Below are 25,911 nucleotides of genomic sequence, written 5' to 3' on the forward strand. Positions count from 1 at the left end.
TAGATTTGTGAACTTGGTCCTTTGTCGGTTATCCATTACCTTTTTGTTGCCCCCTTGAGCTGAGTAAAATCCGCCGAACTGGGCCGACCCTTGCAGGGTCGAACAGCAAGTAACATTGTTGTGTGGCACGGCCGGCGCGATGGCCCATCAGCTTCGGCATGCAGTGCCACTCGTGATGTCTCTGCACTCCACAGTTCGTCCTTGCTTTCGTTCCATGCCTAGAAGCACCAACGAGTAGTGGCAAGCTGTATCTTAAACGTAGCGATAATTGAGATTGGTTGAACCTCTCGAGATAAGCCGCATTTCAAGGAAAACAATTCGCTTCTGCCTGATCATCAACGCAGGCTTGCTTTGACTTTTCAAACTGCAGGCTTTTGCTCAGCTGCAGTGGTGCGAAACCATCAATTAGAGAGCTATTTGATCTTGGCAGGCGGGGTTCTCTGCCTATTGTAACCTGGAATGGCTCGTGGCGATAGTGAGTTCGTCTGCGGTAGCTGGACGAGAGATAAGGGGAAAAATAGAGGAAAGTCTGTTATCGGGTATGGTTAACTGGTTAACCACCCTCTTCTGTGTTGAATCGCTTTTGCAGGGCTGTAAGCAAGGGAGGCGAAGATCAGGGATGAGCGGAAATGCCCTCAGGACGTAATCGAGGAATGAGAAACATGAAAAATCGATGTCATCACTAGTAGAGCATTTTGATATTCGAAGCAGAAGAAGATAATTATGCAATGGATACACTGGGGAATCAGGAAAGAGGACCAGATAAACAAAATCAAAACCTATCCTACATCAACACTCGACCATAAGGGAAAGCCACCACGGTGGCGAAAAACTTAGGAAGAGCAACGGATCAAAATGCTAGGAGAATCTGGCATGGTTCATGCAAAGGAGTATTTCAGTGATTAATTGGCGGTCTGAGGCCGTGCAGAGTGTCGCGAAGGAGGGCGAAGAGATTGAGGTCGCAGAGATCGGGCGCGCGAAGTTGGACGAGAAGCGTCCTTCGAAGGGTCATAGGCCAGGGCAGGAACTGTGGGAATGTCAGCGAGAGTACTCCGGGATAATCTAGCGATACAGGACAAACTTACTGCTAAACCCGTAACCATCGGTTGCTCCTTCTCTGTTCTGTGGGTTAATCTCTACTCGGATAGCAATGTCCAACCCTCCGGGCATGCTTCCGCTGCTGGTATACCCATCTGCGGCGGGATGACTAGAGCCGGCCTCAGCTTCACCCTGGTGAAGAGGTGAATGACCGTCCTTTGCCAAAGGGAATGAAGAGGCCTGCTCATTCGGCGCCACCGGGACGTCTCCATTTGTGTAAAGAGGTTCGATTTCGGTGATGCAGGCAAAGTTCCGTGAAGGCATCGTAACCTTATTCCAAGAGGCACTCTTCTCTTGTCCACCAGGCTGTCGATCGAAAATGTCCATCAGTGTCTCATCTGTGTATGGATCCATATGATGAATCTTGTTTCTGCGTGCCAAGAGATTGGCTACAGCCTTTGGCGGAGGCTTGTTGGTGATTGCACTGCTAACGACATTGACCATATATCGGGGGTCGAGTTCGCTGTGAAGGTTAAGAGCTGGGTTGGAGTAGAATCGACCAATGGCTGCCAGATGCACATCTCCACCTAGGATTGTCACACGGATGGAATGAGTTTTAGCGAAGTCCTGAAGACGTTGAACGAAAATCCTTCGCTCCTTCTTGTGCTGACGTGCCGTGTAGTGGTCGTCCAAGTCGTCCAGGAGGTCAACCTGACCATCGAATTGGTTGAACAAACCGCCTGCGAAACCGAATCGCTTGTTCAACAATCGGATGGGCGCGATCAGAGGAGAACTCAAAATGTTCTCCAACCATGCGAGTCGGGGGTAAGCAATCGGGACCCCCAGTAGGACCACCAAGTGTTTGATATCTCCTTCGGCTGCTAATACTTCACTCTCAAGCCGGGAAAAGATGAGGTCATATGTATCGGGGTAATTGACCTGGTGACGCGTGCGCTCCGTCCGCGCATCGACGCCGATGAAAGCGAACCGCTTGCCGAGGCGCATGTAGAGACTCCGACTCTTTTCTTCAACATAAGGGCCGGGACGGTTACCAATGATCCAGCTGTCATCTTCCGATTGTCCCTCCAGAACATAGGTGTTTTCCAGCTGTCGAGGATCGGCACCGGCGGTTCCATTGACGGCATGCATAGTTTGCGGAGCGTCTGTAGTGTACGTCGACTTGGGCGGCGCGATATGATGTTGGAACAAGCAGTAGTACTTGAACGCAACTCCACCAATACCCCGAAACACCGAACAGCGCATAAAATGATCCGTGTAAGAACCAAAACCGTCAATGATGTCATGGTCATCCCAGATGTTGATCTGTGGAATACGGCCATTTGCTGTCTTAAACGGCTTGATGGAATACCACCTGACATAGTTTGCATAATAGTACTCATCACACTGAGCTCTTAAGTCGTTGTCAAAAGAATGCGCCCGTCTCTTGTGGGGGTTTGCGATGGCCGTCCATGCCTTCAAAGGCCCATCGACGCGGATTCCGTCGCAGTAGAGCTGATCACCACCACCGATCATGGCATGGAAGGGTTTCTGGCCATGCACCCGCATAACGTCGTTCCACAGATTGGGTCCAACCCATGCGTTCATATCGGTGCCGACGGAAAAGCCATTGCAAGAGTGAAACATCAGACGCATCGACTGGTGGACAGAAGGAACCACAAAGTCCCACGGCGGAGGAAGCTCCTCACCGTTCGCATACTGGAATCCTGGGATAGTGTATTCCCAGCGTGCTTCATACTGTTCCAGGGCCAAGGCAATTGAGAATCTCCAGAAAGCTTTCTCAGGGTCTTCATACAGACGAAGTCCGTCAGCCACAAACCTCTGGAAATTGGGCTGGGTGCCGTTCGCGAGGCCACTGCTATCGACAGGACCCGCCTGGCGCATAACTAGCTGAGGCGGGCTCTGGCCGGGCTTAGTCACAATCAGAATGCTTCCACGCCATACTGAGGAGGAAGCCGTGACATCCATATTTTTGAAGTTAATTAGAGGGCCGCAGATGACGTCTACTGACGGGCTAGCGGCCGAGTGATGGCCATTTGCAGCAGGAGCTGCTCCATTTGCTAGAGTAACACGGTCAGTGCTGAAGTGTGTATCGTTAGGAATGAGTGACTTGCCTGGGAAAGACATCAGATCGGGAGGTCACGGGCCGGATGAGGTAATTAAAAGACAGCCACGACAATAATTATCAGAGACTTAAGGGGTGAATGACAATGTCACATCCGAAAAAATACACAATAGTTATTAGAGGGCAAGCTCGTAGGAATGTGTATGGTATGCGATTACAGATTAGAGGGGAGCCGCGACGAGTCGTGCAGACTGGGTATCAGATAGGCAAGATGATTCAGGCAAGAGAGAAAAAGGAAGAGCGTGGCAGAGCGTACGCGCCACGAGCGGGATTAGACGATTAATAACGAATGCGACGCGGACAGGGAGACCAGGATGTTTGATTCCGATCCCCTGGAAGGAGCCAAGGGGGGTGGGACGAGGGACGAGGGCCGTGGGCAAAAGAACGAAGATTGGGACGGGAAAGCAAGTAGTTCGTGTCGTCCCGGAAATTCAGAATGATGATGATGATCAGTAAGTAGTATGGAAGAAAGAAAGGATGTGAAAGGAGCGGCGACAGGTAGCATCAAGCACCAGTCAGTCAGCCAGAAAGACTCAGGGAATGATGATGTCCAGGTACTCTCTGTACTGAGCAGCACAACAGAATCAGTCAATAGGGCTGCAGGGCTGAGAAAGTCCAGGAGGGAGAAAAGAGGGAGTGGAAGACCGATTGTACGACGGCGAGTCTCACTTTACTATGGAGGGCCAAGAAATTATTATCATATTCATGTTCCTGGTCATTGGCCTGTCGGTTCTTCTGCTGGCTTAGTTGATCTTGGCAGCATCAGCAGCAATCAGCAGCAGCGGCATCCATGGATCCAGGAGAGAGGCGGGGTCCTGCTCATCCTGCCTGCTTCGTCCTCTTCATCGGCATGAATTTTCCGGACGTATTCGTAATTTCGTATTCTTGGCCATGAAGAATGAGAACTCCTCGATCTTGGAACCGATCGAGGCTGGAATGATTGGACGAGGGAGGGAGGATTTGATGATGCTCCAGGCTGACTTTCTTTCCTGCCGAGCATCCCGGTGGAGCCTCAGCCCCACGTCTCAGCCACACCTCGATTCGGTTCCTGTTCGGTCTGTGGCTAGTGTGGATCGCAATTTCCTCCCATTCCCGTCTCCTCATGCGGTGGCCTAAAACAGCTGCACCTCCCATGACACAATACTACTCGTGCAGGTTGAGTCAATTAGCCACGGGCATGGACTGCATTTGTGCTTGCTCATTGCATATGAGTACCCCTCCAAGACAGCCTGGTCTTGCTTTTCCCCAGTCTGCTCGTGGCGGTAGTGGTTTCAGTTATCGTTTGTAAAGATCTGTAAATAGAACGCCACGGGATATCTTGAATCCTTTCATCATCATTTTCATGTAGTTATTACAGTTGATATAGTCATACTACTCAAGCCATGGCAGTGATTCGCAGAAGCTATGGGTTTCCCGAATAGGTAATCATGTCCTCAATTAAAGTTCATAGTAGGTAAACCAGGTTCGGCTACAACCTCGACAGTCCATACAAACCACCACCACCGCCCCATCATCATCCCAACCCAATAGTCACACCTCATCAAACATCATCTCTATCACTGCCTATACCATCCAATGAATTAGAATCCTCCAGGAAACTACGTGCAAAAGCGCACCACCGTCCACCAACCGCCCTCAAGAACCAGCGCAATTCCGCTCTGAACATGTGACATTGTCTACTCTATCTAGCCCACGGTAACACGACCTTGCATCAGATCTACCTACCCTCACACATAAAGTAGACATTACACCAGCACCACACATTGTCAGAGTCATTTCAAATATAGACCGTATCGATTGATGGCACCATTCCATTCGTCTCCTATCCATTAATACCTTTCTTCCTCATTCCATCTCTCTCTCCCTGTCTGGATTGTCCAGATATCTCCATCCTTTTTCTTTTTTTCTTGGGTTCAACCTCTTTTCTGTCATCTCCATCTTCAAGCTCGCTCCGCACCAGCTTCAACTTCTGCCTAAGCAGCCGGGAAAAAGAAGTTCAATTCCTGAGGGCCATAAAACCAAAGGATTCGGACGATTCCAGTTGGCGGCGAAAAGATCAAGGCTTAGGGCCAAAGCACCGGCTTCGTCAAAGGTCATCATTGATTAGGGCAGATCACCGCGGATCTGAACGTCATTATTGGCCAACGGGGGTGGCGTCCGTGGCGAGAAATGGCGGATCAAGCCTTATCAGAAAGATGGTGCAAGTTTTCAAGGGGCTTGGGGAGGTTAAAAGCGGACAATGAGAGGTGGGTAAGCCCGGGGTAAGAGCCAAGGGGTGGGGGTCCAGGGTATGTAAGGACGACGACCCATTGCATCGTCCATGCTGATCATTGCAGATAAAGATGGTTCTCTGATGATGAAACATTTCTGGCAAACGCAAAGAAAGAACTCGAAAACACAAGAGACACGCGAAAAAAAGAAAATATAAAAGGGAAACAGAAAATATGACGAGAGAATAAAAACCCGAGCCAAGGAAATTGGTATCAAACTCTGACAAAATCGTGGAGGAATCGTGGAGGTCCAGAACGCCAGACGGATCCAGAGCCCTAGAAGATAGTATTGAAAAAGAAAACGGCAAATCAATAATCACCGGTCATCTCTCAGGTTAGAGAGGCATTTCCAGGTCCCTAATGTTCTATTCATCCTGCTGAACGATGGTTGGGCTCGGGGGGAGTTCAGAGGTGCTCGAGGTATCTGCTTCGGGGGAATCGGCAACCAGTCTCCAGAAATCGCCCCTCATCGGAAAGCCCGGCAGCTGATTTAGATGCTCATCTGGCTGTTGCTGCATAGAAATACCCATTCTCAATAAAACCTCGCCAAAGCTTTCACGGTTGCTAAGATTGTCCAGTTCGGGCCGATCCAACATGAGATAGGCAAGACGACGCGCGAGCCACTCAAGAGAGACACTAAGAAATCTATCGATCTGAGATGATGTTTCGTCGAATGTCTCGATCGGGGTGACAAGATCTAGGGATTCATGTCCCTGATCGGGTTGAGTCAGCTTCAGCGGGAGAAAGGGTGACTGGGCTAATAGGGCATACCAGCAGCTGGTCCGCTTGATCGGGTCCGGACATTTCGAGCATTTGCTTGAGAACCTCATCCTCGGGATTGGGCTTATCGTCGTCCTCCGCCTTGTTGAACAGTCTCTCGAAACGTACTTCGGCGGAAGTTTCGGCTTTGCGAGTCTCGATATACTGCTCTCGAAGCTCGGCTGAAGTTGTCAAGCCGGGGGCGGGCCAGGGAATCTCATTCTCTGCATACATGGAGTCGACATATGTATACAGATCGTTGGTCCACGCATTGAGCGTCAGACTGCGCGCCAGGTCCTCTGGGATCCATCCGTCGCGGATGCAGTGCCACGCTCTAGCCGAAGCGCGTTGCAGCACGAGGCGACATTGCCGCTCGTAGCCGGTGGTCAGCTCCTTGAGATTGCCAATTCGCAGATAGGCGGGAGCGAACAGCGGATCTGCGGCATCCACAATCCATTGACAGAACAGAATGGTCATGACTAGTTCCATCCCGGGATCATCGGACTTCTTGGACCTGCAACAATGACCCTTACTCAAGATACCCTCGCCTGGGAAGAACTTCTTCAGGTCGAAACAATCTTCAAGGATGTCAAGCAAGTCATAAATATGCACCTCATACATGTTCCACCCATCGTTCCACACAAACCCGAGATCTTCGATGTGGGGGATCCAATCAAAATACCGGGCATACATCGTCTTATCAACAAAGTTGAACCCCAAGATATAGCCCGCGTGGCATTTGGAGGCATCCTGGTCGATGATGGGTAAAATGTTGAACACTATCTGTGGGTCATCACCGACGTTGAAAGGTGCCAGCACTTCGTCATCGAACAGCTCCTTATAAGAACGGATGGTGCACTCTTCCCCGTCGAAGATGTACATGCTGTTCTTTCTGGTGTGCTCGTCTCTGCCCTTCTCATTGCTCAGAAGGTAGAGGTGATAGTCAAGGATGTTCCAACCGGGACGAACCACAAGGCCGGGGACAGGTCTCTCGTCAGGCTTATTCCGGTGGGACTTGACGGAGCCATCAGATCCCACATATCCGACATTTGTATGGACATTGTTTCTCCCGCGCTCGGAGATTCCGGGCATCCTGTCTTGGGCCAAGTTCACGCTGAAGTCATCTCTATCTTCGCTATCTGGACCGAGCATCTGGGGAAGGTCCTCAGAGGACATGTCTTCGTCTAGCCATGACTTCCTTCTGGCCATTTGCCAGTGCAGCATCGTGAAGATCGGGGACCCGCCCGCTCTCGTGCGACGAGAGGACAGCTCAACTTCCGTCATCGATACTGTCATGGACGGTCAGCATCGAGGCCTTGGGTCGAGAGAAAACACAGAAGTTGAAGGCTCATCGCGTGTTTCAAAAGAACAACACTTACAAGCCTTTTCTGTATGAAGGGGCTGCAGAGACTCCGATGATCTGGATGAGAGTGAAAGAAGAGTTTGAGCTCCTCTGAGGGATATCGGACTCGGCAGACTTGATGAGACGCGTGGAGGGATGAGGTGGGAGAAGGAGGGAGAAGGAGGTGATGACGGTGAAGCGAAAGAGGGATGGAAGAAGAAGACAGACAGACAATTGAGAGTCAAGAGGTGAGAGATCTCTCTTCAGCTTGCCTGGGAAAGTGAGAGGATGTGGATCTCTAACACGTATGTAAACATTCACCCACTTCTGCCACAGTGAGGGAATACTAATAAAAAGGCCCAACAGCCCTACCAAACTAAGTCCAACACCGATCATCAATGTATGATAAGAAACTCATGTAGGAAAAACTATCAGACACCACAAGTAGCATTATACACCTCAGCCCTACACCTGTATAGAGTAACCGATGGCGATGGCCCCGCGTGAGGTTTTTCCGGTTCAGTGATTCTACACTTCACCTTCCAAACCATGTGTACGAGATAATGAACCATGCGGGTCCCCGCAACCCCGTAAGGCCTTGTAAACCGAAAGATGAAAGAACACATGGTCGATATCAATCGAATAAAGATTAACACCAGTGTGAGCGCCGAGTCGTAGCTCACAACACCGCTAACAAGGTCGTGTACTTTGGCTGCTACCTAAGGAATTGAGAGTGAGACTCTCCACAGCAGCTGTGTTCTTCTACCTTCAGTAGCTCAAGCACTGCTTTCTATGATCGACACAAACTGTCCTACTTGCCCTTTCTTAGCTTAAGTTCATGCACTGCCAACAAGATTCCTCTATTAGCACCACAAATAAAGGCCTTTGCTTGATCGCGAGTTCGCAGAGAAAACCCTCATCACCACCCCTTTGACGCCTGCTAATCGTGCAAATGTTCATCTGAAAGGATATCCTCCAAATCGGCCAAGCAAGTAACCATCCCCTGACCCAAAATCACCAAAATCCCAGACCATGAAAGCTAACATGATCATTCAACCCCCTCCCGTCTAGGAGAAACTATACGCGGCAGAGATAGTCAGATACTTCAAAGACCTGCAGTTGAAAAGAGAATCAAGAGTCTCATCACACACAACGACATCCAACCATCGCCATGTCCCAGGCACGGTAGTAGAGAAAGACAGGAATACTGCCAAGTGGATTCAACCGGCTCGGTCACCGCTGATATCCCCTACCCCCTTCAATACATTCTTTCATCTGTGTTGCATGGAATTAGAACGCTACAAGTACTAGTCACTTCTAGTGTACCGTTCGTCTATCTATGCAGCCATTAACCAAATGATCTACTTGCAAAGGAGCTTCTTGGTTGTCTGAGAGGTTCATAGTAGAAGTGAAGGTATCGATAGCTTTCCACGATGTGGCGATGGGGGCTGGTTGTTTTGGTTCGGTCATTTAGCTATTTACTGTCGATTTGTGGATGTGATGACGGCGAGCTCGCTGCCGCTGTCGCTGCATGGGCCAAGGGAGGAAGGAGATTGAGCACGGAAGTGGAGCGGAATAGAGCCCCATTGAACTGAGCTACTGACGTTCAAGCGTCCTGACAGCACTGTCGAAATAAATCGAGGGATGGTTTGATCTGTTTTGGGTATATAGTGTCGTGAAGGATCATTGGACTGGCTGTATACTGTCATCGAGACCTACGTCGGCTACGGCCTTGACCTTAAGCACTGTACCAGTCTTCAGAAAACAAATCATCCGCACCAATGGTGTATCCTTGTTCAATTCTCATTCTCGGTGGGCTGAAATTCACTCCCACAGCACGTTAAGGTAGTTCCTTCGAATCGTGATGCACTCTGTTGATCTAAGCTAAGATGATGACAACCGCGTAGCCAGACGATGTGACAAGACAGGAAAGACAATATGCAAGAGTAATAGTAAGAACAAATATTCACACCGCATGCTAAATGCTCAACACCGACTGTGTTGTATGTGTATGGGTGTGTGGTATCATCTGCACGCCATTGCTGGCAACCACGCGCAAGACACCAAGATAGGGAGCGGTCAGCGAAGACAACTCCATAACCGTACTACAGTGGGAAGTAGCGAGTTCTAACGCCAGGTCAGAAACGGACGGATTTCGAGGCTGGTTTCGAGGCTGGTCAAAGAAGGTGAGAGGGGGCCGGTCTAGCTCAGCTAGAGGCCTGCTGTTGTTGGCCCCAGTGTCCCCCAGAAAGGGCCTCGGGGGGAATCCTCTGTTGCTTGATGAACAAGTCAATCAGTGGCTGCATGGGCTCCATTTCCTTGTCGGAGACCAGCTTGTAGTACTTGGCCACGGTGACGAAGTGGACGAAACACATGTTCAAAATGTCGTGCTTGTTGATGTGCCAGAACGGATTTAACCAGTGCGCATGGTAAAGGTGGGCGTAGCAGCGGAACATCTGCTTCATGATGCCTTGACAATCCTTGTAAAACGTCTGCGGGAAGCCGCTGGACTTGCCGATCCATTCCTCACCCGAAGTAGCGCTAGCGCCTCCAACTTCGTTGATCGTAAATGTCTCCGGCATGCCCGTAACTTTCTCCGTGGGGAACATGACCGGGTCGTGGATCTTGCTAACGATCCATTTTTCGACCCGGTTGATGAACTTGGGGGCCGAGATTTTGGCTGCTCGGCCATCGACAAGCCATGTATATGTCAAACTGTTGAATAACGCGACAGTCAGACGTGATTCCGACTATCAGTTCACAACGCGCGTTCGACTTACCGACCAGCGGACATGGTGGGGCAAGTGCTTTCATTGCAGATTGGAAGCCCTGTGAGGCTGTTGACCTCCTGGATCACTTGGAGCATGCCGTGGAGCAAGCGATATTGTTCAACAACTAGTCGAACACACGGTCAGCGTCGAGATCCCGAGACAAGAGAATGAAGCAAGCTGGTGCGCGCTTACTTTGATGAGCCAGCCATTCGCCCAGCTCCACATTCTTTGGACAGGCACACAACGTCAAGAAGTTGCCCTTCACATTCAGGGGTGCGTATTTTTCCTGGAAAAAGTACTTGGGAGCATCGGGGTCGTATGCGGAAGAGGTGTCGACAGAGAAGCTCGAAGTGAGAGAGGGAGAGTTAGGCACATGGCCGGCCGGCGGGCCCTGGAGCGTCGGAGACGGCGCAGGACTCCCATTGTTCATCTTTGGGGCGTTGTTGTTGTTGTTGTTCTTGTTGTTGCCTCCTCTGCCAAAGCCTTGGCGACTAAACATGATATCAAATCGCAGGTCAGTGCCAGCTGCTTCAAGCATCTAAGAGGGAAGATAAAACAAGAAGGGAATCCGGAGAAGATTCATTTTAAATGAGAGACGGTATGGCGTGTCCAGTTGACCACCAAGCCAGGGGCGTGGTCATTTTGAATACCGCTGGCCATGTGCGGCAAAGGGAATTTCAGGGGAGAGAGACCGTGCGGGATACATTCCTAGAAAAGAGGGGGAACCACATACACACTCTGGAAGAAGGTCGCCATGATGGGAAGCGGTGTAAGATACGAAGTAACGCGGGTGGTGAATAGGAAATCGAGATCTAAAGCAATGGGTGACGAGGAGTAGCCAATTTTGGGGGGGGAAAGACAGAGAAGAAACAAAAGAGCAGCAGCGACAGCAAGCAGGGGAGAACAATTAGCAGAGACAACTTTGGGGAAAGGCGAGACTGAGGAGTGAGGGAGTGAGTGAGAGTGACTGGAGGGGGCGGTTGTTTCAGTGGTGAGTCCCTCATTCGGTCTGGCCCGTCGAGATGCCGCCCTCCACTAAGCCTACTTGGGCTCGGACCGGAAGATCAAGCTGTTCCGCTTTCACCACCGGATGTGTTCCGTGCAAGCTGGAGTGCATTGAGTGTATGTCCTACGCTTCTTCAATTGACCGAGCACGGCATTCTTCTTCTCATTCACTTGCCTGCTCCCTCTCCAACACCGACTTGAGGTCTAGTTTGAGTACAATCTTCTCTAACGAATTGCTTTGGAAGCGCCCAATTTATTCGATCGCAAGTTCGCGCATCAACACAAGCTCTGCTTCATTAGCAGTTCCTTTCTCGCTTCCGGTACCTGACAGGCGACCCTGCAACTCGGGTTGACTCAGTCAACCATATTCTACTTCGCACAGTATGTCCTCTTCAGATGAGGATGTCGTCCGTCGCCCCGGACGCAGCGCAGGAGCTGGTCAACCGGGAAGCCCGTCCGGAAGTGAACTCGGTTCAGATACGGGCAACATGAACAGTTACAACGACGCAGATCTTTTCGGCTCAGATGCTTCAGATGCAGGTCTAGGGGGTGATGATAATGAGTATGGGCGAATCAATGCCGGACATATCTATGAGCAGAAAAGGAAAGCTAATCTATCACCAGTCAGCCTCAACGAACACTTGACGATGAAGAGCTCGACTCGGGAGACGACGTGGACCGCTACGATCGCGCCGGAGAGCGCATGGACTACGAAGATGGAGGCGAGGAACATTTCCAGGAAACAGTGAACGTCATGGATATGACTCTGAGTCGGGCGCCGGAGCCCTTGACGTCCTACGGCGAGGTATGTCAGACTTACCACACCGCTGTACCGGAGCGGAACACTTATCCGCCGTTCTTGCTACCTAGATTTACACAATGCCTGTGCCCAACTTCCTTTCGGTGGAAACCGAAGAGTTCAACCCAGAAACCTATGTTGCGCCTCCCTTCGCGACAGCCGCGACCTCTCTCTGCTGGAGACACGACCCGCAGGACGAATCCCTGCTCCAATCTAATGCTCGCATCATCCGCTGGGAGGATGGATCGATGACGCTTCAGCTTGCGTCAGCACCAAAGGAGCAGTACCGGATCTCTACGAAGCCACTTGCACCGCTCAACAAGGCCGGTGAATACGATGTCAAGCTGGATTCGCACGTCTACCTGGGTGCCGCGGCGGAGGCTTCCTCCGTCTTCCGACTCACATCGCACCTGACTCATGGCCTCACAGTGTACCCGACAACGGTGGAGACGGACGACGCGGTGCAGCGTCTCCAAGAGTCGCTGGCAGCGGCCGCCCGCAGCGGCAAGAAGACGCTGGACGGATCGGCGCCTGTGATCGAAGTCAAGGAAGACCCCGAGCTGGCCAAGCGACAGGCGGAGATGGCGGAGCGCGAGAAACTCAAGGCGGCGCGTCGGCGCCAGCAGCTCCAGGACCGTGAGCTGGACCGCGGCCGTCGGGCCGGCTTTGGCCACCGCACGGGAGGCGGAGGTCTCACCGTGGGCGGCCTGGAAGATGGCGATGGCCTGATGACGACCCGCCCTCGCGCCAAGAAGGCGCGCAAGCCGAACCGTCGCGGCGAGATCTACACGGACGACGAGGAGGACTACGACCGCCGCGGACGCACCCGCGAGGACGAATACGACGAAGACGACGGCTTCCTGGTCGGCAGTGACGAGGAGCCCGAGATCGTGGACGACGACGATGACGAGGACATCCTGGAGGATGAGGATATGGACGCCGAAGGCGAGGACGATGATGCCCGGCCCGCCAAACCCCGTCAGAAACGACCATCGCCCGATGCCAGTGCCGACACTCCACCCACTCGGAAGAAGAATCGCTATATCGTGGACGATGACGACGAGGAGTAGATGATGTATCGCATCTACTCACGGCCTTCTCTTGTCGCCCTCTTTTGCTTCTGCTTTACGGCCACCATAAACTTGCTTTCGTATGCTAATGACTTGTAACTATTATATTATATCACTCTGGATACTTCATCGGCGCATGACTGGTCATATATCGCCTGGGACTTTTCTTTCTTCTCATCTCAAATGTCACTACCGGACAATGAAAAAGAAATTGGCTTGCATGCTTCATTATCGAAGCGTAGTCATATTCGTGCATGGGTTTCACGGGGCAGATACTAGTTCAGTGATACGGTGAATGCACAGACCGGAATTCCAGAGACATGGATATGATTAATTGCCTAGCTCGCGGGCATTGAACTAATAACTGAATTAAGATAGTACACCATTATACTAGAATCGGCAGATGACGCAGTTCCATATAAATCTTTGTCCGCATAACCTGTAACACATTGGTATCGAAAGCACAAATTTACGCTTGAACATCATGCACACATAGAATAGCTGTCGATCGATCCCACGAAAGATCAACACACACCAACTCCAGAAAAGACCAATATAAACCTAATCACAGCTACATGCTGCTCGTCACAGGCGCTTTCCCTTCCGGGTAATCGTACGGCTCAAATCCAAACTTAGCGATGACCTCCCTCGCGCTTTTGATGACCCGCAGGCATAACATTTCACTCTCATCCGTCTTGCAATTGGGTACGGCTAGAAGACGTTCCTCTGGAGGCGTGGGATGCGACTCGTGCCATAATCGCTGGCGTGCTTCCATCTCCTCAATGAGGGCGAGGAGACTGGGGGTTTTGACGACTTGCGGGGAACCGGCAGGGTCGTAGGGCCCGCCAACGACCGCGCTGCGTACAGTCTGTCGTAGCCAGTCTTTCCAACCAGCTGCCGGATCGGGTGATTGTTCGATCGTCGCAGCGTACGCGGACGACGTCGTCTGCTTGCCTAGATCCGTCGGGTTTGTTTTATAAGCGCGGAGCCATGCATCAGCAAGGACCGCAAGCAGGGTCCCGGTACACATGACGTTCTGCATCCCTGTGCCGAAGCGGAGTGGGCATATTCGACACTGAATGACTTCCCGGGCGGTTCGCGCGGCAATGTATAACGAGCAGAAGGTATGTTGTGAGACCGGGAAGGGAGCGAGGGAGGAGAGATGGCTGAGGCATAAGTAGAGACGTGAGAGACATGAGCATTGTTGGTCTGGCGAATCAGAGGAGTCAGGGGAAGGGTATGACACGTCCGGTGGAAGCGGCGTCAGACTAGCTGTCGCCGCAGAGACACTGGAGAAGTCCGGCCAAGGACTTGTGGTCGTAGGGACACAGTTCAGGGGCGTTGCGAGATCCATTCGGCTCTGTGGGCTCTGGGTGTCGTCTGCCAAGGGAGCAGGAGGGGTTGTCTGTGGGGTATAGGCTGCAATTGCTGGCTGTAAGGCGTCTGCTGAAGTTATGCCATTTCCCACAGGGTCGGTGGACAGAACATGGCTGAGATCAATATCCGCGCCCCATAGCCCAGTATCTAAACCTAGCAGCGAAGGATCATCGTCCTCCCGTAAGCGCTTTTTCGGCGGCCGTCCCATCTGTTTCTGTTCCGAGTAGTGACAGAAAAGATCCTGTTTGAGACATCGTGTGCACCCTGTTTGTTCGCCGGAGCATTTCAGTTTGCGTTTCCCTAGTTTTGTCAGCCTACGGATGATGAGCCTCGATCTCTTGCGTCAGGCATACTGCACTCATCACACGCAGCATGTCTTTTCACCGGCCGCGCCACAGTATCATTGAAAGTGCTTTCCGGAAGTGTGAGTGAGGTTGAATACCACTCAGCCTTAGGCTCAAACTGTGTCATGGTGAATGATCAAACCAGGTAAGAACAGTCACATCTAGCAGTAAGAAAACGCAAATAAGGCTGCACTGGGGGCAACCACTCAATGCTCACAGCGATGATGAACCCAGAAGGTTATTATCGATAAAGTTGTCAGACCGGCGGGACGATAAGAACAGGCGGTGTATCACGTGGGCGGTGGGAGAGCGCAAATCTTCCCGACGCAGAAAAAAAAAGTTGCAGGGAAACAATTCGGTTTTTCGAACGGTCGTCGTTGTTAAGCACCGAACGCAATTTGGAAGCGTTCTACCGCCATTATGGTTGCTTCAGCAGGTTCGAAGAAGCGCAAGGCTGTTACCCGCGATGTTGAGGAGGAAGCAGGCGCCTTCTCTGGAGACGAATTGGCTGGAGATCTGAACGGCGCGCTCTCGGACAGCGCCAATGATCTTTCCAGCGACGAGGACTCTGAAGTCGAACTGGTTGATGATTTCAGCAGCGATGAAGATGATGAGGGTGAGGAGGAGCTCGACAGCGACGAGATCCCTTCGGATGGCGAAGATGCTGTCAGGAAGTCCGACAAATCGACTGCAGCTCCCGCGGACGATGAAAGCTCGAGTGACGAGGCAGAGGTGAATTTCCGTATCGAGAAAGATGCCAATGGCAACGACCGCTTCGTTTACGACGAGATCAACCCAGACGACAACTCTGATTACTCTGACGTCGACGAGGACTCGAACACAATCGGCAATATTCCGTTGTCCTTCTACGATCAGTACCCTCACATCGGTTACGACATTAATGGAAAGAAGATCATGCGTCCTGCTACCGGTGAGGCGCTGGATGCCCTCCTGGATAGCATCGAGATTCCGAAGGGATTCACTGGTCTTACCGACCCTTCCACTGGAAAGCCCCTGGAATTGAGCCAGGACGAGTTGGAACTGCTGCGCAAGGTGCAGATGAACGAGATTCCCGAGGAGGGCTACAACCCCTACGAGCCTTTGATGGAATGGTTCACCACGGAGAAGGAAGTCATGCCTTTGAGCGCTGCTCCCGAACCCAAGCGCCGGTTCTTGCCGTCCAAGCACGAAGCCAAGCGGGTCATGAAGCTCGTCAAGGCGATCAGAGAAGGTCGCATCTTGCCTTACAAGCCTCCATCCGAGCAAGACGAGGAGAACAAGGATATTATCAAATACGACCTGTGGGCAGACGAGGAGGAGCGGCCCGATCACATCATGCATATCCCTGCTCCCAAGCTTCCGCCCCCCGGCTACGAGGAGAGTTACCACCCTCCTCCGGAGTATATCCCCGACAACAAGGAGCGCAAGACCTGGGAACAAGCGGACCCCGAAGATCGAGAGCGCGAGTACTTGCCGACCGATTTTGGCTCCCTTCGCCGAGTCCCTGGTTACGGCGAGTTTGTCAAGGAGAAATTCGAGCGTTGCTTGGATCTTTACTTGGCTCCCCGAGTTCGTCGCAGCAAGCTCAACATCGACCCCGAGAGTCTACTTCCCAAGCTTCCCAGCCCCGAGGAGCTCAAGCCCTTCCCCTCTATGTGTGCCACCGTGTTCCGCGGACACAAAGGCCGTGTTCGCTCCCTTTCCGTTGACCCTACTGGAGTTTGGCTGGCGACTGCTGGCGATGACGGCACTGTTCGTGTCTGGGAGTTGCTCACCGGTCGTCAGCTGTGGAGTGTTCAGCTGAGTGAAGAGGAGGCCGTGAACGTCGTCCGCTGGAGGCCTGGCAAGGATGCTGTGGTTCTGGCTGCGGCCGCAGGCGACGACCTCTACCTCATGGTTCCCTCCATTCTCGACCCCGAGCTGGAGAAGGCCAGTCTGGAATTCCTCGACGCCGGATGGGGATACGCGGCCTCGAAGCCTGCTCCCAGCGCCGCAGAAGAAGGCAAGAAGACACCACCCCAGTGGATCCGCCCTTCGTCGTCCCTTGCCGACTCTGGCGTCTGCGCCGTCATTCCTCTTCGCTACGTGGCCAAGTCTATCTCCTGGCACCGTCGCGGAGACTACTTCGTCACCGTCTGCCCCGGCTCTTCTACTCCTGCTTCTATGGCTGTTGCTATCCACACAGTGTCCAAGCACCTGACCCAATACCCGTTCAGCCGGCGCATCAAGGGAGGTGGCCCGCCCCAAACCGCGCACTTCCACCCCTCGAAGCCGATCCTGTTCGTCGCCAACCAGCGCACCGTCCGCGGCTACGATCTCTCCCGCCAGCTCCTCGTCAAGATCGTCCAACCCGGTGCCCGCTGGATCTCCTCCTTCGACATCCACCCGACCTCCTCCACCGCGTCCGGCGGCGACAACCTCATCGTCGGATCCTACGACCGCCGCCTCCTGTGGCACGATCTCGAGCTCTCGCAGCGCCCCTACAAGACCTTGCGCTACCACCGCAAGGCCATCCGCGCCGTCAAGTTCCACCCCAGCGGCCGCTACCCGCTGTTTGCCGACGCCAGCGACGACGGCTCCCTGCAGATCTTCCACGGCAGCGTCACGGGCGACATGCTCAGCAACGCCAGCATCGTGCCGCTCAAGGTCCTCAAGGGCCACAAGATCACGGCCGAACTGGGTGTCCTGGACATCGACTGGCACCCGCGCGAAGCGTGGTGTGTCAGTGCCGGTGCGGACGGCACGTGCCGTTTATGGATGTAATCGATCAGCGCATACTTTGTTGTCGTCTACTGTTTGTTCCCATCATCTACATGAGAGGCGTTCTCGGTGTGTGTATATACATTCTTCTCTTTACTATTTCGATATCCATTCAAAAGTTTTCTGCAACCATCGTCCTAGCGTAGATTGCCACCCTCAATCTTAATACTAGGATAAAGCGTTCCGGGGGAGAACCCCCCGGACCCCCCTTTCTTTGCAGCTTCCTGGTTACCTTAATTCTGATACTAGAATCCTTAACGTCCCCGAGGAGACCCCCCGGACTCCCCACCTTTCAGCTTGCTGGCCTAACTCAACTCCATACTAAACCTAGCTTACATACCCTCACCACACGTGCCCAGCTCAGAGAGCGCCCTCAATTTATTCCACCTAGCCCAGATCTTAACACTCAGTAATTCATACGTAGGAGTCTCCAATTACCAGAGAACCATATACAACGAAACTTGAACCGAAACAACTGGTATATCATCTACGGCACTCCGCACCTCTTTTGATCTATGTACATATATCACACCACCGCAAGCGAAATCTAAACGACACCACCACTCCAGTCCCTCCTCAAGCGCTCATACTTCTTCAAATCCGTCACACTGGGTCTAATGAAGGCCTTGGCAGCCACAAAGTCCTCAAATTTGATGATGTCCCGGCGCTTGATAGCGGAGTAACCAGCGCGGCGCAGCAAGCTGCCGAGATCTGCACCGCTGAAGCCCTCGCACTCCTCAGCGAGGCGGCGGAGGTTATCGTCGAACTCGATGGGCAAGTTGCGGACGAGGGTCTGCAGGATGTCGGCGCGCTCGAGGGGGCTGGGCAGGTTGACGAACAGCAGGGTCTCGAGGCGGCCGGGGCGCAGCATGGCGGGATCAATGATGTCGGGGCGGTTGGTGGCGGCGATAACGTAGATGCCCTGGCGGCTGCTGCCGAGGCCGTCGAGCTCGGTGAGGAGGGTGTTGACGACGCGGGCGGAGGCCTCGGAGAGGGTATCGTCGCGGCGGGGCACGAGGGCGTCGAGCTCGTCGAAGAAGATGACGCAGGGGACGGAGGAGCGGGCGCGCACGAACACCTGGCGCACGGCGCGCTCGGACTCGCCCACGAACTTGTTGAGCAGCTCCGGCCCCTTGACGCTGATGAAGTTGGCGCGCGACTCGTTGGCCACCGCTTTGGCCAGCAGCGTCTTACCGCACCCGGGGGGTCCCCAGAGGAGCACGCCCGTCGGCGCCGTGATGCCCACGTTGGCGTAGATCTCCGGGTTGCGGATCGGGTCGACGATCGCCGTCGACAGCTCGTCCCGGATGCCGCCCAGCGCCCCGATGTCCGCCCACGTCGTGTCCGGGATCGTCGCGAAGCCCTCGCGTTTCGACGACGGCTGGATCTTGGGCAGCGCCGTGAAGAAGTCCGCGTTCGAGACCAGCACCGTCTGCGTTTCGTCGCCGATCGGCGTGTCCTTGGCGTGCAGGATCAGCCGCCGGATCTCTTTGACCTTGGGGCTGAGGTCGTCGACCACGCTGAGGTCGCCGATGTCGTCCATCATCTCGTCTTCGGGCCCGCTGTTGGATTTCAGGATCTCGAGGTAGCGCTTGATCGCCGTTGAGCCGGCCGTGGCTACCAGGTCGTTGAGATCGGCGCCAACGAAGCCCGGCGTGCGTTTGGCGAGGAGCTTGAGGTCGAGGTCGTCGGCGAGACGCATCTTGCGGGTCAGCGCACGGAGGATTTGCTCGCGCACGGGCTCTGAGGGCACTGTCATGTTGATTTCCTTGTCGAAGCGGCCTCCGCGGCGGAGAGCGGCGTCCAAACTGTCTGGGCGGTTGGTGGCAGCGAGCACAATGACCGGCTTGCCGTCGGTCTTTTCGAGAGCAAGGTCGTCCATGCAGGTCAGGAGCTGGGCCACGATGCGCTTCTCCATTTCGCGCTGGGCGCTTTCACGCTTCGGTGTGATGGCATCGATTTCGTCGATGAAGATCAGACACGGCGCGATACGCCTGGCTTCCTCGAAGTACTCGCGCAGAGCCTTCTCGGATTCACCAGACATGCCGGAGATGACTGATGGGGCGGAGATAGAGATGAAGGGGACGCCCAGCTCGGCCGCGAACGCATTGGCGATCATGGTTTTACCGCAACCTGGCGGACCGTGGAGCAGCACGCCGCGCGGCGGTTGCACGTTGGATGACATGTAGACTTGCGGGCGGGTCATGGGGAGGATGACCAGATCTCCGAGTTGCTCGACCACATCGTCCAGGCCACCCAAGTCCGCAAGACTGATGTGCGTAGGCGGGGATCTGTCGACGGCGGCGTCACCCTTGCGACGCTTAGAGGAGTGCGATTCACCGCCATGGTGTCGTTTCTTCGTCGAGGATTTAGCGGCCGGCGCGGCCGTCTCTGTCGTCTCGCTCTGCTTCTGGGAATTCGTTGCGTTGGTGGTGTTCCACATGCCGACTAGGCTTTTGTTGAGGCTGTTGGACTCCTACTCCAGTCAATACTGGCCGGGTTGTGTGTCGATGTCTACGCGTAAGACTCACCGGTGCCGCCGGCTCCTCCAGTCCTTCAAAGTCGCCTTCTACCGAGTCCTCCTCCTCTTCATCACCTTTGATCACCTCCACCACGCGCTCAATGCTATCCTCTAAGATCCTCTTCGGTTTGCGGTTCAGACTCGAATTGGACCGCTTGATGGTTTCATAAATCGTAGAGACCGATAACCGGACGGCGCCGTTCTCAGCCTGCTCATCAACAATTTTGCGCACAATCTGATAGACCTGTAAACGAGAAACGGGGATTAGCAACTGTATAGATTGCCGGGTGCGATTGGAGGCTTGAATCGGCTCACATCCTTGTCCAGGCCCTGTCTCAGGCTTGGCCTGCCCCCGCGACCCATTCTGACCGAGTCGAGAAGCTCTCGTGCGTAGAATTCTAAAGTCCAGCGAGAAAAAGGCTCCAGGCCACTGATTGATACATGATCAGTCGCCGGGGATCTTCTACAATTTTAGACGGCCGGAGAATCAATTGACCGGCGGAGGGACGCTCGATCGCGATCATGTAATTCTGGTACCACAAGCTCTCAAGTGCCATTGGACAACCTGCCCTACCGCCCGCCGTCATGACCATACTAAAACACGAGTTGCACGTCATCTCCCCGTCTGTTATCAGCGCCTGACCCCCTCCGGGGCATGGTTTATCTCCGGAAGAACGTCTCTCAACAAGGACGACAACATGCGCTGACAATGGGAAACGCAAATAGCTCTCACAAAATCTCGGCCCAGGATCGGTAAGAACCTGCATTTCTCACGCTCCTTCTCTCAACGATCCTTTCCCGCGCGCTACGGGGAAAAGCCTGATGGTCTGAACCAGCTGCTGCTGGATGCTCCGATAGTTAAGCTAAACGAGTTGAACTGCACATGCACACAGAGCGATCCTCGACCTGAAGAACCAGCGCGACAAGCTACGTCAGTACCAGAAACGCATCACCGTGCTCACGGACCGGGAGACCGCCATCGCCAAGGAATGCCTTGCGCGCGACGACCGAAAGCGCGCGCTGCTGGCGTTGCGCCGCAAGAAGTACCAGGAGTCACTGCTTGAGAAGACCGACAAGCAGCTGGAACAATTGGAGCAGCTCACGGGCCAGATTGAGTTTGCGCTTGTGCAGAAGGACGTGCTCTACGGGCTGCAGCAGGGTACGCAGGTGCTGCAGACTATCAATAAGGAGATGGGCGGCATCGAAGGGGTGGAGAAGCTGATGGGCGAGACCGAGGAGGCCCGCGCATACCAAGAGGTAGGTCTTTCTCTTTACTCGACTCGGAGATCTTGCGTGCTTGCTAAGGTGGCGGTTGTGGCACGTAGGAAATCAGTCAGATGCTCGCGGGCCGTCTGTCCAGGGAAGACGAGGACGAGGTCGAGGAGGAGCTGGAGGAGTTACAGCGCCAAGCGCAGGGCCCGGTCGTCTTGCCGAATGCGCCTGTCTCGTCCCTTCCAGAGGTTGGAGAGGAGACGGGCGAAGTGGAGGCAGAGCAGCAATCGGCTGGAGGAAGAAAGGCAAGGGCCGAGGAGCGAACTGCCATCCTTGCTTGATATCAGTCACTACCGTTTCCATCCATACATCGCATTTCTCAGGAGTTACAGGTTTCGTCAATGGGTCATTATATTCCATCATATCATTAGATAGCTCAAGCTAGTCAATGTTACAAACTACATAGCTGAACTCGGAATTGGCATTCAGTGCAAGGGTAGAGTCCAGCTCCATAACCAGAGAAAGCACGAGAACAGGTCCACTGCACTAATCGCACTGACAGGAACATCATGACGGTAGTAAGTGTTCAGAATGATAACGTCAAGCCGTCGGGTCTTCCGTTTTGTTTCATATCACCACAATCTACAAGAACCCCAGAGTTCTCATAGAATCCTACTGCCCACTCCGTTGACGCCCTGGATTGCGACATGGTCGTTCGGGTTCGCCGCCGCTTCGTAGAGGAAGTTGACGGGCTCGCGGTTCAGCGCCATAAAAGTTCCCTTGAAGCCAATGTAACCCACCTTAGTCACGTCTTCCTCGCCATCGCTCCAGTTGTCCTCGAAGAACAAGGTGATAGAGGTGGTGGTATTCCAATGCGCACGGTTCAGGGGTATTTCGAAAACGTCGGCACCGGCGACAGGTTGAGGGATCTCGATCTTCTGGGTGGGCGATAACTCGGACGCAGTCGAGAAATCTAGATCATCGCGGTTCTTGAACAGTTTCAGGGTTTTTGGAGCGGAGGGGGTCGGCGCGGTGTATATGAGGAGGGAGTGGACTTTGACTTGGCCGGTGAACCTATATTATGTGCATCAAGTATTAGTTGACTGTTGCAGGGAGATGGATTGGTGTGAATGGCAGTGTGTTAAAAGTTTGGCTTTCGCTCATTGCGACACCAACAATCCCGAGGAGGGGCAATGGCGGGGTAGCAGGAAGAACGACGGTTCTCTCTCACTCCTAGCTATCTCACAGGGCAGAACTCACGGAATGTACATCAACAGCTGCTCATCGGCATCGCTTTCCAGCTCCGGCTCGTCGTTGAGTCTCTCCGCCCATGTCTTCTCGACGATCGCGGCGCCGGACTTGGGAGCGGCCTCTGCATCATTAATCAACAATTATCCCGTACGAAAGCAGTCGTTTCTGTAGGCGCGGATATCATACGCACCATTGAGAGTTGTGATAGAGTCGAACTGGACCTGGGAATAGAGTAGCGACTGGATGGCGGGGGTGATATCGTTAGAGTGGTCATGTTCGTCGTGGCAACCGCCATGGCCATGGTGGTGATGATGATGATCGGACATCTCGTAATACAATGCTGAATTCTCCTGGTGATTGTCTATGGAAATGAGAGATTATGTTGACATCCGCTGATAAGATAGCTAGAGCGAAAGGTAGTGGTTCGAAGACTCCGATGAGCCTTTGCGATGAGTATGAAAGCAAAAAGGTGTTCAGCGAGGTCTACGCGACCTTAGATGCGTCGGTTAAGTCACGCATTCACGGTCGAGTCAATGTCTAGCAATTTCTACAAACAGCAGGGCGCTTCCACAGTATCAATCATTACACTCCCACCTTCAGTCTATAGATCCATGGCATCTCTTCACACCTAGTAAGTCTGACGGTTTTTTACCTAAGTAGTTGTCCTCACACTGAGCTTGTCTTTATGAAGCTTGGACGGTTTTGACGTTTGTCTTCACCAGAATAGTAATAAGACTTATTATATGGTCATATCATTATAGAAATACAAACTATCGGATTTCTCTACTATACAGAAGATATTGCAATAAAGAATCTGGACGGGTATCTATTAATGCACTTGGTAATAGTTCGGTGCATACTCGAGCAAATAGCCCTTTTCGATCTTCGTTATATCTCGAATAAAAGTCTTTTCCCCAGTCTGCAGTATTTCATGGAAAATGACCCACTCAGCTTTGCGATTCTATACATTCAGTCAGCAAAATGGTCTCTAGAATCATGTAGCGTTCTACTCACAAACATCAGCGAGCTCGGATGAGCATGCAGCGTTAGCCCTCCGCTCACCGTTCGGAATGTGCCGTCGGGTTGCATTTTTGCAGCATGTGCAAAGTACCCAGTTGTGAGACACCTCTGAATCTTTTCCGGGAGCTTGCTTGGGTCTTCCTGTCTCGCACGGGCAGAAAGGGTCTCATCGACCTGAATTCCGAAGCGCTCCAGGTACCGCTTGAGCTGCGCACGTATACTCACGGCTCGTTGCATGGACCGGAAGTTCAAAAGATTATCCCGACACCACTTCGATTCTTTCTTGCCCTTGGTGACAAAGGCTTGGTAGACGTTAAGATACGTCAGGTGATCACCTTCTTCCACTGCAAACTTTCTCCGCATGCTCTCGGAGGTTTTTCGATCACCATCGTGTTGGACCCAGACTGTGCCCTGGAGACTGACCATGGCAGCGATGGAGAGTATTTCGCTCAAACAGCCGAAGCCCGGTGCGGAGAGGAGCACCTTTGCCATCATAGGGTCAACAGCTAATTCGGCCATCCGCATACCCTGAGGCTTGGTGAGTTTGGCATAGTCGTCAACCGCTCCCAGGGAATACAGAAGCTCGAAAGCACGGATCACCAGTTCAGCTGGAGGAGGCGTCAAGAAATCGAAACGAACGATATTGTCGATTCCCAAGGCTTTCAGTTGCATAATCACCGGCGCCAGGTTCGATCGCTGGATCTCCGGGACAGTCGCTTCTGGGAGGGATTCATATGCCTGTTGCGTGTAGAGACGGAAACACTTCCCCGGCTTGGTGCGCCCGGCTCGACCTGCACGCTGAACCGCTGCTGCTTTTGAGATCGGCACCGCTGTCAAGGTCTCAATTCCCGTGGTAGGATTGTAAGCTCTTAGCTTAGCAAATCCACAATCAACCACATACACAATTCCATTGATGGTTACAGACGCTTCGGCGATGTTTGTGGACACGATGACTTTGCGAGTGTTTTCGGGAGCCGGCTCGAAAACATACATCTGCTGGTCTGTCGTGAGACCGGCGTATAGCGGGAGAGGAAGCACCGACTGCGCTTTGGGATGGAGGGTGGCGGCCCGTTCCGAGATCAATTGTATAGCTGTATCGATCTCTTCCCGGCCAGTCAAGAACACAAGAACATCACCCTCCGCTTCTTGAAGATGTATGTCAAAAACAGTTTTGACCGCCCGTTCCACATAGTCTTCTGCTGGAGATTCAAGAAAGAGCATATCCACAGGATACATGCGCCCCTCTAAGCTGATAATCCTGCCGACCTTTCCCCCAATCTCGCCAGACTCTGCCTCACTGTCGAACTCTTCTCCCGCAAAGAAGCGCAGGAAGTCTTCAGCTTGTAGCGTTGCACTACTGACAATGATTCTCAGCTCAGGGCGTTTTTTCATGATCTTTTTTAAGATTCCCAGGAGCACATCGGTGCTGAGAGAGCGCTCGTGGGCTTCATCGACCATGATCACTGAGTACCGCGACAGCAAGGGGTCGACGAGTGCCTCCCTAAGTAGCATCCCATCGGTTAGGAACTTGATCCTAGTGGAAGCAGAAGTCAGGTCCTCGAAGCGGATTGAGTAGCCCACCTCCTCGCCTAGCTTGCACCGCATTTCCTCGGCAACTCGAGCTGCCACAGTGGTGGCAGCCACGCGACGCGGCTATGATTCTTGTTAACGTTTCATGTGCAATAGAAGAAGGGTGAGAACAATCTACCTGTGTGATAGCGATTGCTTTCCCATCTGCGCACCACCCCGCTTGTTCGAGGTATTGAGGCAACTGGGTTGTCTTTCCGCTTCCCGTCTGTCCAACGACGATGGTGACTGGATAGGTTTCAACCAGATAGAGTAAACTTTGTTTATGTCTGGCAATGGGGAGCAGCGCAGCAGGCTTGTACAAGGAAGGTATGAACCCGGAAGCGAGTTCGAGTTCAGATGCCATGCTGAAGAAGCCCCAAGGGATCGGTGATCAGCCTAGTCTAGTTTTACTTGCCGATGGTCCCAGTTTTCAATCACAATGAGATCTGACGATAAGTGACCGATCCAACTGAGACATATTGAACACAGCCCAACAAGATTGAAGTATAGGCTACTTGACTGACTCTCACCTCCACGGGTGCAGTCCAGACAGGCCAGACAACAAGTAAGTGAACAGCTTCACGCAATGCGAAAGGTATACCTTGCAACAACCGTCTTGAAGTATGTATGCTCATTTGGACTGGAATTGCAGCCAGTGAT

At 53.0% G+C, this 25,911-nt stretch overlaps 10 protein-coding genes across 10 annotated transcripts; 3 read left to right on the top strand and 7 right to left on the bottom strand.

The window, feature by feature from the left end:
• Window positions 1–426: 426 nt before the first annotated feature.
• On the bottom strand, window positions 427–3,412 carry BO97DRAFT_172133 (uncharacterized protein). The gene is made up of 3 exons (XM_025690311.1): window positions 3,171–3,412; window positions 1,086–3,116; window positions 427–1,027 (listed from the first exon to the last, which is right to left on the bottom strand). The coding sequence occupies exons 1-3, from the start codon at window positions 3,181–3,183 to the stop codon at window positions 903–905; spliced, it is 2,169 nt and encodes a 722-aa protein (XP_025548457.1). The 5' UTR covers window positions 3,184–3,412; the 3' UTR covers window positions 427–902.
• A 2,888-nt stretch (window positions 3,413–6,300) lies between these two features.
• BO97DRAFT_311552 (uncharacterized protein) lies at window positions 6,301–7,167 on the bottom strand (the record flags this gene model as incomplete). Its single annotated transcript, XM_025691226.1, has 1 exon — window positions 6,301–7,167. A coding segment is annotated over one exon (867 nt), but the record flags the coding sequence as incomplete, so codon positions are not given.
• A 2,592-nt stretch (window positions 7,168–9,759) lies between these two features.
• On the bottom strand, window positions 9,760–10,753 carry BO97DRAFT_352071 (Mob1/phocein family protein; the record flags this gene model as incomplete). The annotated part of the gene is made up of 3 exons (XM_025692010.1): window positions 9,760–10,267; window positions 10,333–10,447; window positions 10,516–10,753. The coding sequence occupies 3 exons, from the start codon at window positions 10,751–10,753 to the stop codon at window positions 9,760–9,762; spliced, it is 861 nt and encodes a 286-aa protein (XP_025548459.1).
• Window positions 10,754–11,459: 706 nt separating this feature from the next.
• On the top strand, window positions 11,460–13,463 carry BO97DRAFT_480113 (Paf1-complex subunit LEO1). Its single transcript, XM_025700731.1, has 3 exons — window positions 11,460–11,890; window positions 11,953–12,133; window positions 12,199–13,463. The coding sequence occupies exons 1-3, from the start codon at window positions 11,712–11,714 to the stop codon at window positions 13,195–13,197; spliced, it is 1,359 nt and encodes a 452-aa protein (XP_025548460.1). The 5' UTR covers window positions 11,460–11,711; the 3' UTR covers window positions 13,198–13,463.
• Window positions 13,464–13,624: 161 nt separating this feature from the next.
• BO97DRAFT_407825 (Zn(II)2Cys6 transcription factor rglT) lies at window positions 13,625–14,902 on the bottom strand. The gene has a single exon (XM_025695715.1). It carries the CDS (start codon window positions 14,780–14,782, stop codon window positions 13,769–13,771), a length of 1,014 nt encoding a protein of 337 aa, XP_025548461.1. The 5' UTR covers window positions 14,783–14,902; the 3' UTR covers window positions 13,625–13,768.
• A 377-nt stretch (window positions 14,903–15,279) lies between these two features.
• On the top strand, window positions 15,280–17,752 carry erb1 (ribosome biogenesis protein ERB1). The gene has a single exon (XM_025695716.1). It carries the CDS (start codon window positions 15,339–15,341, stop codon window positions 17,679–17,681), a length of 2,343 nt encoding a protein of 780 aa, XP_025548462.1. The 5' UTR covers window positions 15,280–15,338; the 3' UTR covers window positions 17,682–17,752.
• A 473-nt stretch (window positions 17,753–18,225) lies between these two features.
• On the bottom strand, window positions 18,226–20,601 carry BO97DRAFT_396656 (putative AAA family ATPase/60S ribosome export protein Rix7; the record flags this gene model as incomplete). Its single annotated transcript, XM_025694094.1, has 3 exons — window positions 20,515–20,601; window positions 20,210–20,443; window positions 18,226–20,154 (listed from the first exon to the last, which is right to left on the bottom strand). The coding sequence occupies exons 1-3, from the start codon at window positions 20,560–20,562 to the stop codon at window positions 18,226–18,228; spliced, it is 2,211 nt and encodes a 736-aa protein (XP_025548463.1). The 5' UTR covers window positions 20,563–20,601.
• Window positions 20,602–20,863: 262 nt separating this feature from the next.
• On the top strand, window positions 20,864–21,849 carry BO97DRAFT_396661 (ESCRT-III subunit protein VPS20). The gene is made up of 3 exons (XM_025694095.1): window positions 20,864–20,952; window positions 21,093–21,456; window positions 21,525–21,849. Exons 1-3 carry the CDS (start codon window positions 20,909–20,911, stop codon window positions 21,750–21,752), a joined length of 636 nt encoding a protein of 211 aa, XP_025548464.1. The 5' UTR covers window positions 20,864–20,908; the 3' UTR covers window positions 21,753–21,849.
• A 42-nt stretch (window positions 21,850–21,891) lies between these two features.
• BO97DRAFT_445589 (PITH domain-containing protein) lies at window positions 21,892–23,116 on the bottom strand. Its single transcript, XM_025698562.1, has 3 exons — window positions 22,853–23,116; window positions 22,672–22,783; window positions 21,892–22,485 (listed from the first exon to the last, which is right to left on the bottom strand). Exons 1-3 carry the CDS (start codon window positions 22,986–22,988, stop codon window positions 22,074–22,076), a joined length of 660 nt encoding a protein of 219 aa, XP_025548465.1. The 5' UTR covers window positions 22,989–23,116; the 3' UTR covers window positions 21,892–22,073.
• A 362-nt stretch (window positions 23,117–23,478) lies between these two features.
• BO97DRAFT_375082 (putative ATP dependent RNA helicase) lies at window positions 23,479–25,847 on the bottom strand. Its single transcript, XM_025692971.1, has 3 exons — window positions 25,391–25,847; window positions 23,677–25,335; window positions 23,479–23,623 (listed from the first exon to the last, which is right to left on the bottom strand). The coding sequence occupies exons 1-3, from the start codon at window positions 25,613–25,615 to the stop codon at window positions 23,492–23,494; spliced, it is 2,016 nt and encodes a 671-aa protein (XP_025548466.1). The 5' UTR covers window positions 25,616–25,847; the 3' UTR covers window positions 23,479–23,491.
• Window positions 25,848–25,911: the final 64 nt, after the last annotated feature.

This window comes from Aspergillus homomorphus (assembly GCF_003184865.1).
Source record: "Aspergillus homomorphus CBS 101889 unplaced genomic scaffold BO97scaffold_39, whole genome shotgun sequence".
Classification (NCBI taxonomy): Eukaryota; Fungi; Ascomycota; class Eurotiomycetes; order Eurotiales; family Aspergillaceae; genus Aspergillus; species Aspergillus homomorphus.

What these genes read in the sequence shown, in the direction of transcription:
- BO97DRAFT_172133 (XM_025690311.1), bottom strand. An exon ending in CGATGGTTACGGGTTTAGCA is followed by an intron (nt 1,028 to 1,085) that starts GTAAGTTTGTCC and finishes ACATTCCCACAG; the next exon opens with TTCCTGCCCTGGCCTATGAC.
- BO97DRAFT_480113 (XM_025700731.1), top strand. Translation starts at nt 11,712, where the DNA reads ATGTCCTCTTCAGATGAGGATGTCGTCCGTCGCCCCGGACGCAGCGCA. An exon ending in CTAGGGGGTGATGATAATGA is followed by an intron (nt 11,891 to 11,952) that starts GTATGGGCGAAT and finishes ATCTATCACCAG; the next exon opens with TCAGCCTCAACGAACACTTG. An exon ending in CCTTGACGTCCTACGGCGAG is followed by an intron (nt 12,134 to 12,198) that starts GTATGTCAGACT and finishes CTTGCTACCTAG; the next exon opens with ATTTACACAATGCCTGTGCC.
- BO97DRAFT_407825 (XM_025695715.1), bottom strand. Translation starts at nt 14,782, where the DNA reads ATGGGACGGCCGCCGAAAAAGCGCTTACGGGAGGACGATGATCCTTCG.
- erb1 (XM_025695716.1), top strand. Translation starts at nt 15,339, where the DNA reads ATGGTTGCTTCAGCAGGTTCGAAGAAGCGCAAGGCTGTTACCCGCGAT.
- BO97DRAFT_396661 (XM_025694095.1), top strand. Translation starts at nt 20,909, where the DNA reads ATGGGAAACGCAAATAGCTCTCACAAAATCTCGGCCCAGGATCG. An exon ending in AAAATCTCGGCCCAGGATCG is followed by an intron (nt 20,953 to 21,092) that starts GTAAGAACCTGC and finishes ACATGCACACAG; the next exon opens with AGCGATCCTCGACCTGAAGA. An exon ending in AGGCCCGCGCATACCAAGAG is followed by an intron (nt 21,457 to 21,524) that starts GTAGGTCTTTCT and finishes TGTGGCACGTAG; the next exon opens with GAAATCAGTCAGATGCTCGC.
- BO97DRAFT_445589 (XM_025698562.1), bottom strand. Translation starts at nt 22,988, where the DNA reads ATGTCCGATCATCATCATCACCACCATGGCCATGGCGGTTGCCACGAC. An exon ending in CTCTATCACAACTCTCAATG is followed by an intron (nt 22,784 to 22,852) that starts GTGCGTATGATA and finishes TTAATGATGCAG; the next exon opens with AGGCCGCTCCCAAGTCCGGC. An exon ending in CAGCTGTTGATGTACATTCC is followed by an intron (nt 22,486 to 22,671) that starts GTGAGTTCTGCC and finishes CACATAATATAG; the next exon opens with GTTCACCGGCCAAGTCAAAG.
- BO97DRAFT_375082 (XM_025692971.1), bottom strand. Translation starts at nt 25,615, where the DNA reads ATGGCATCTGAACTCGAACTCGCTTCCGGGTTCATACCTTCCTTGTAC. An exon ending in AAGCAATCGCTATCACACAG is followed by an intron (nt 25,336 to 25,390) that starts GTAGATTGTTCT and finishes CAAGAATCATAG; the next exon opens with CCGCGTCGCGTGGCTGCCAC. An exon ending in ATCCGAGCTCGCTGATGTTT is followed by an intron (nt 23,624 to 23,676) that starts GTGAGTAGAACG and finishes CTGAATGTATAG; the next exon opens with AATCGCAAAGCTGAGTGGGT.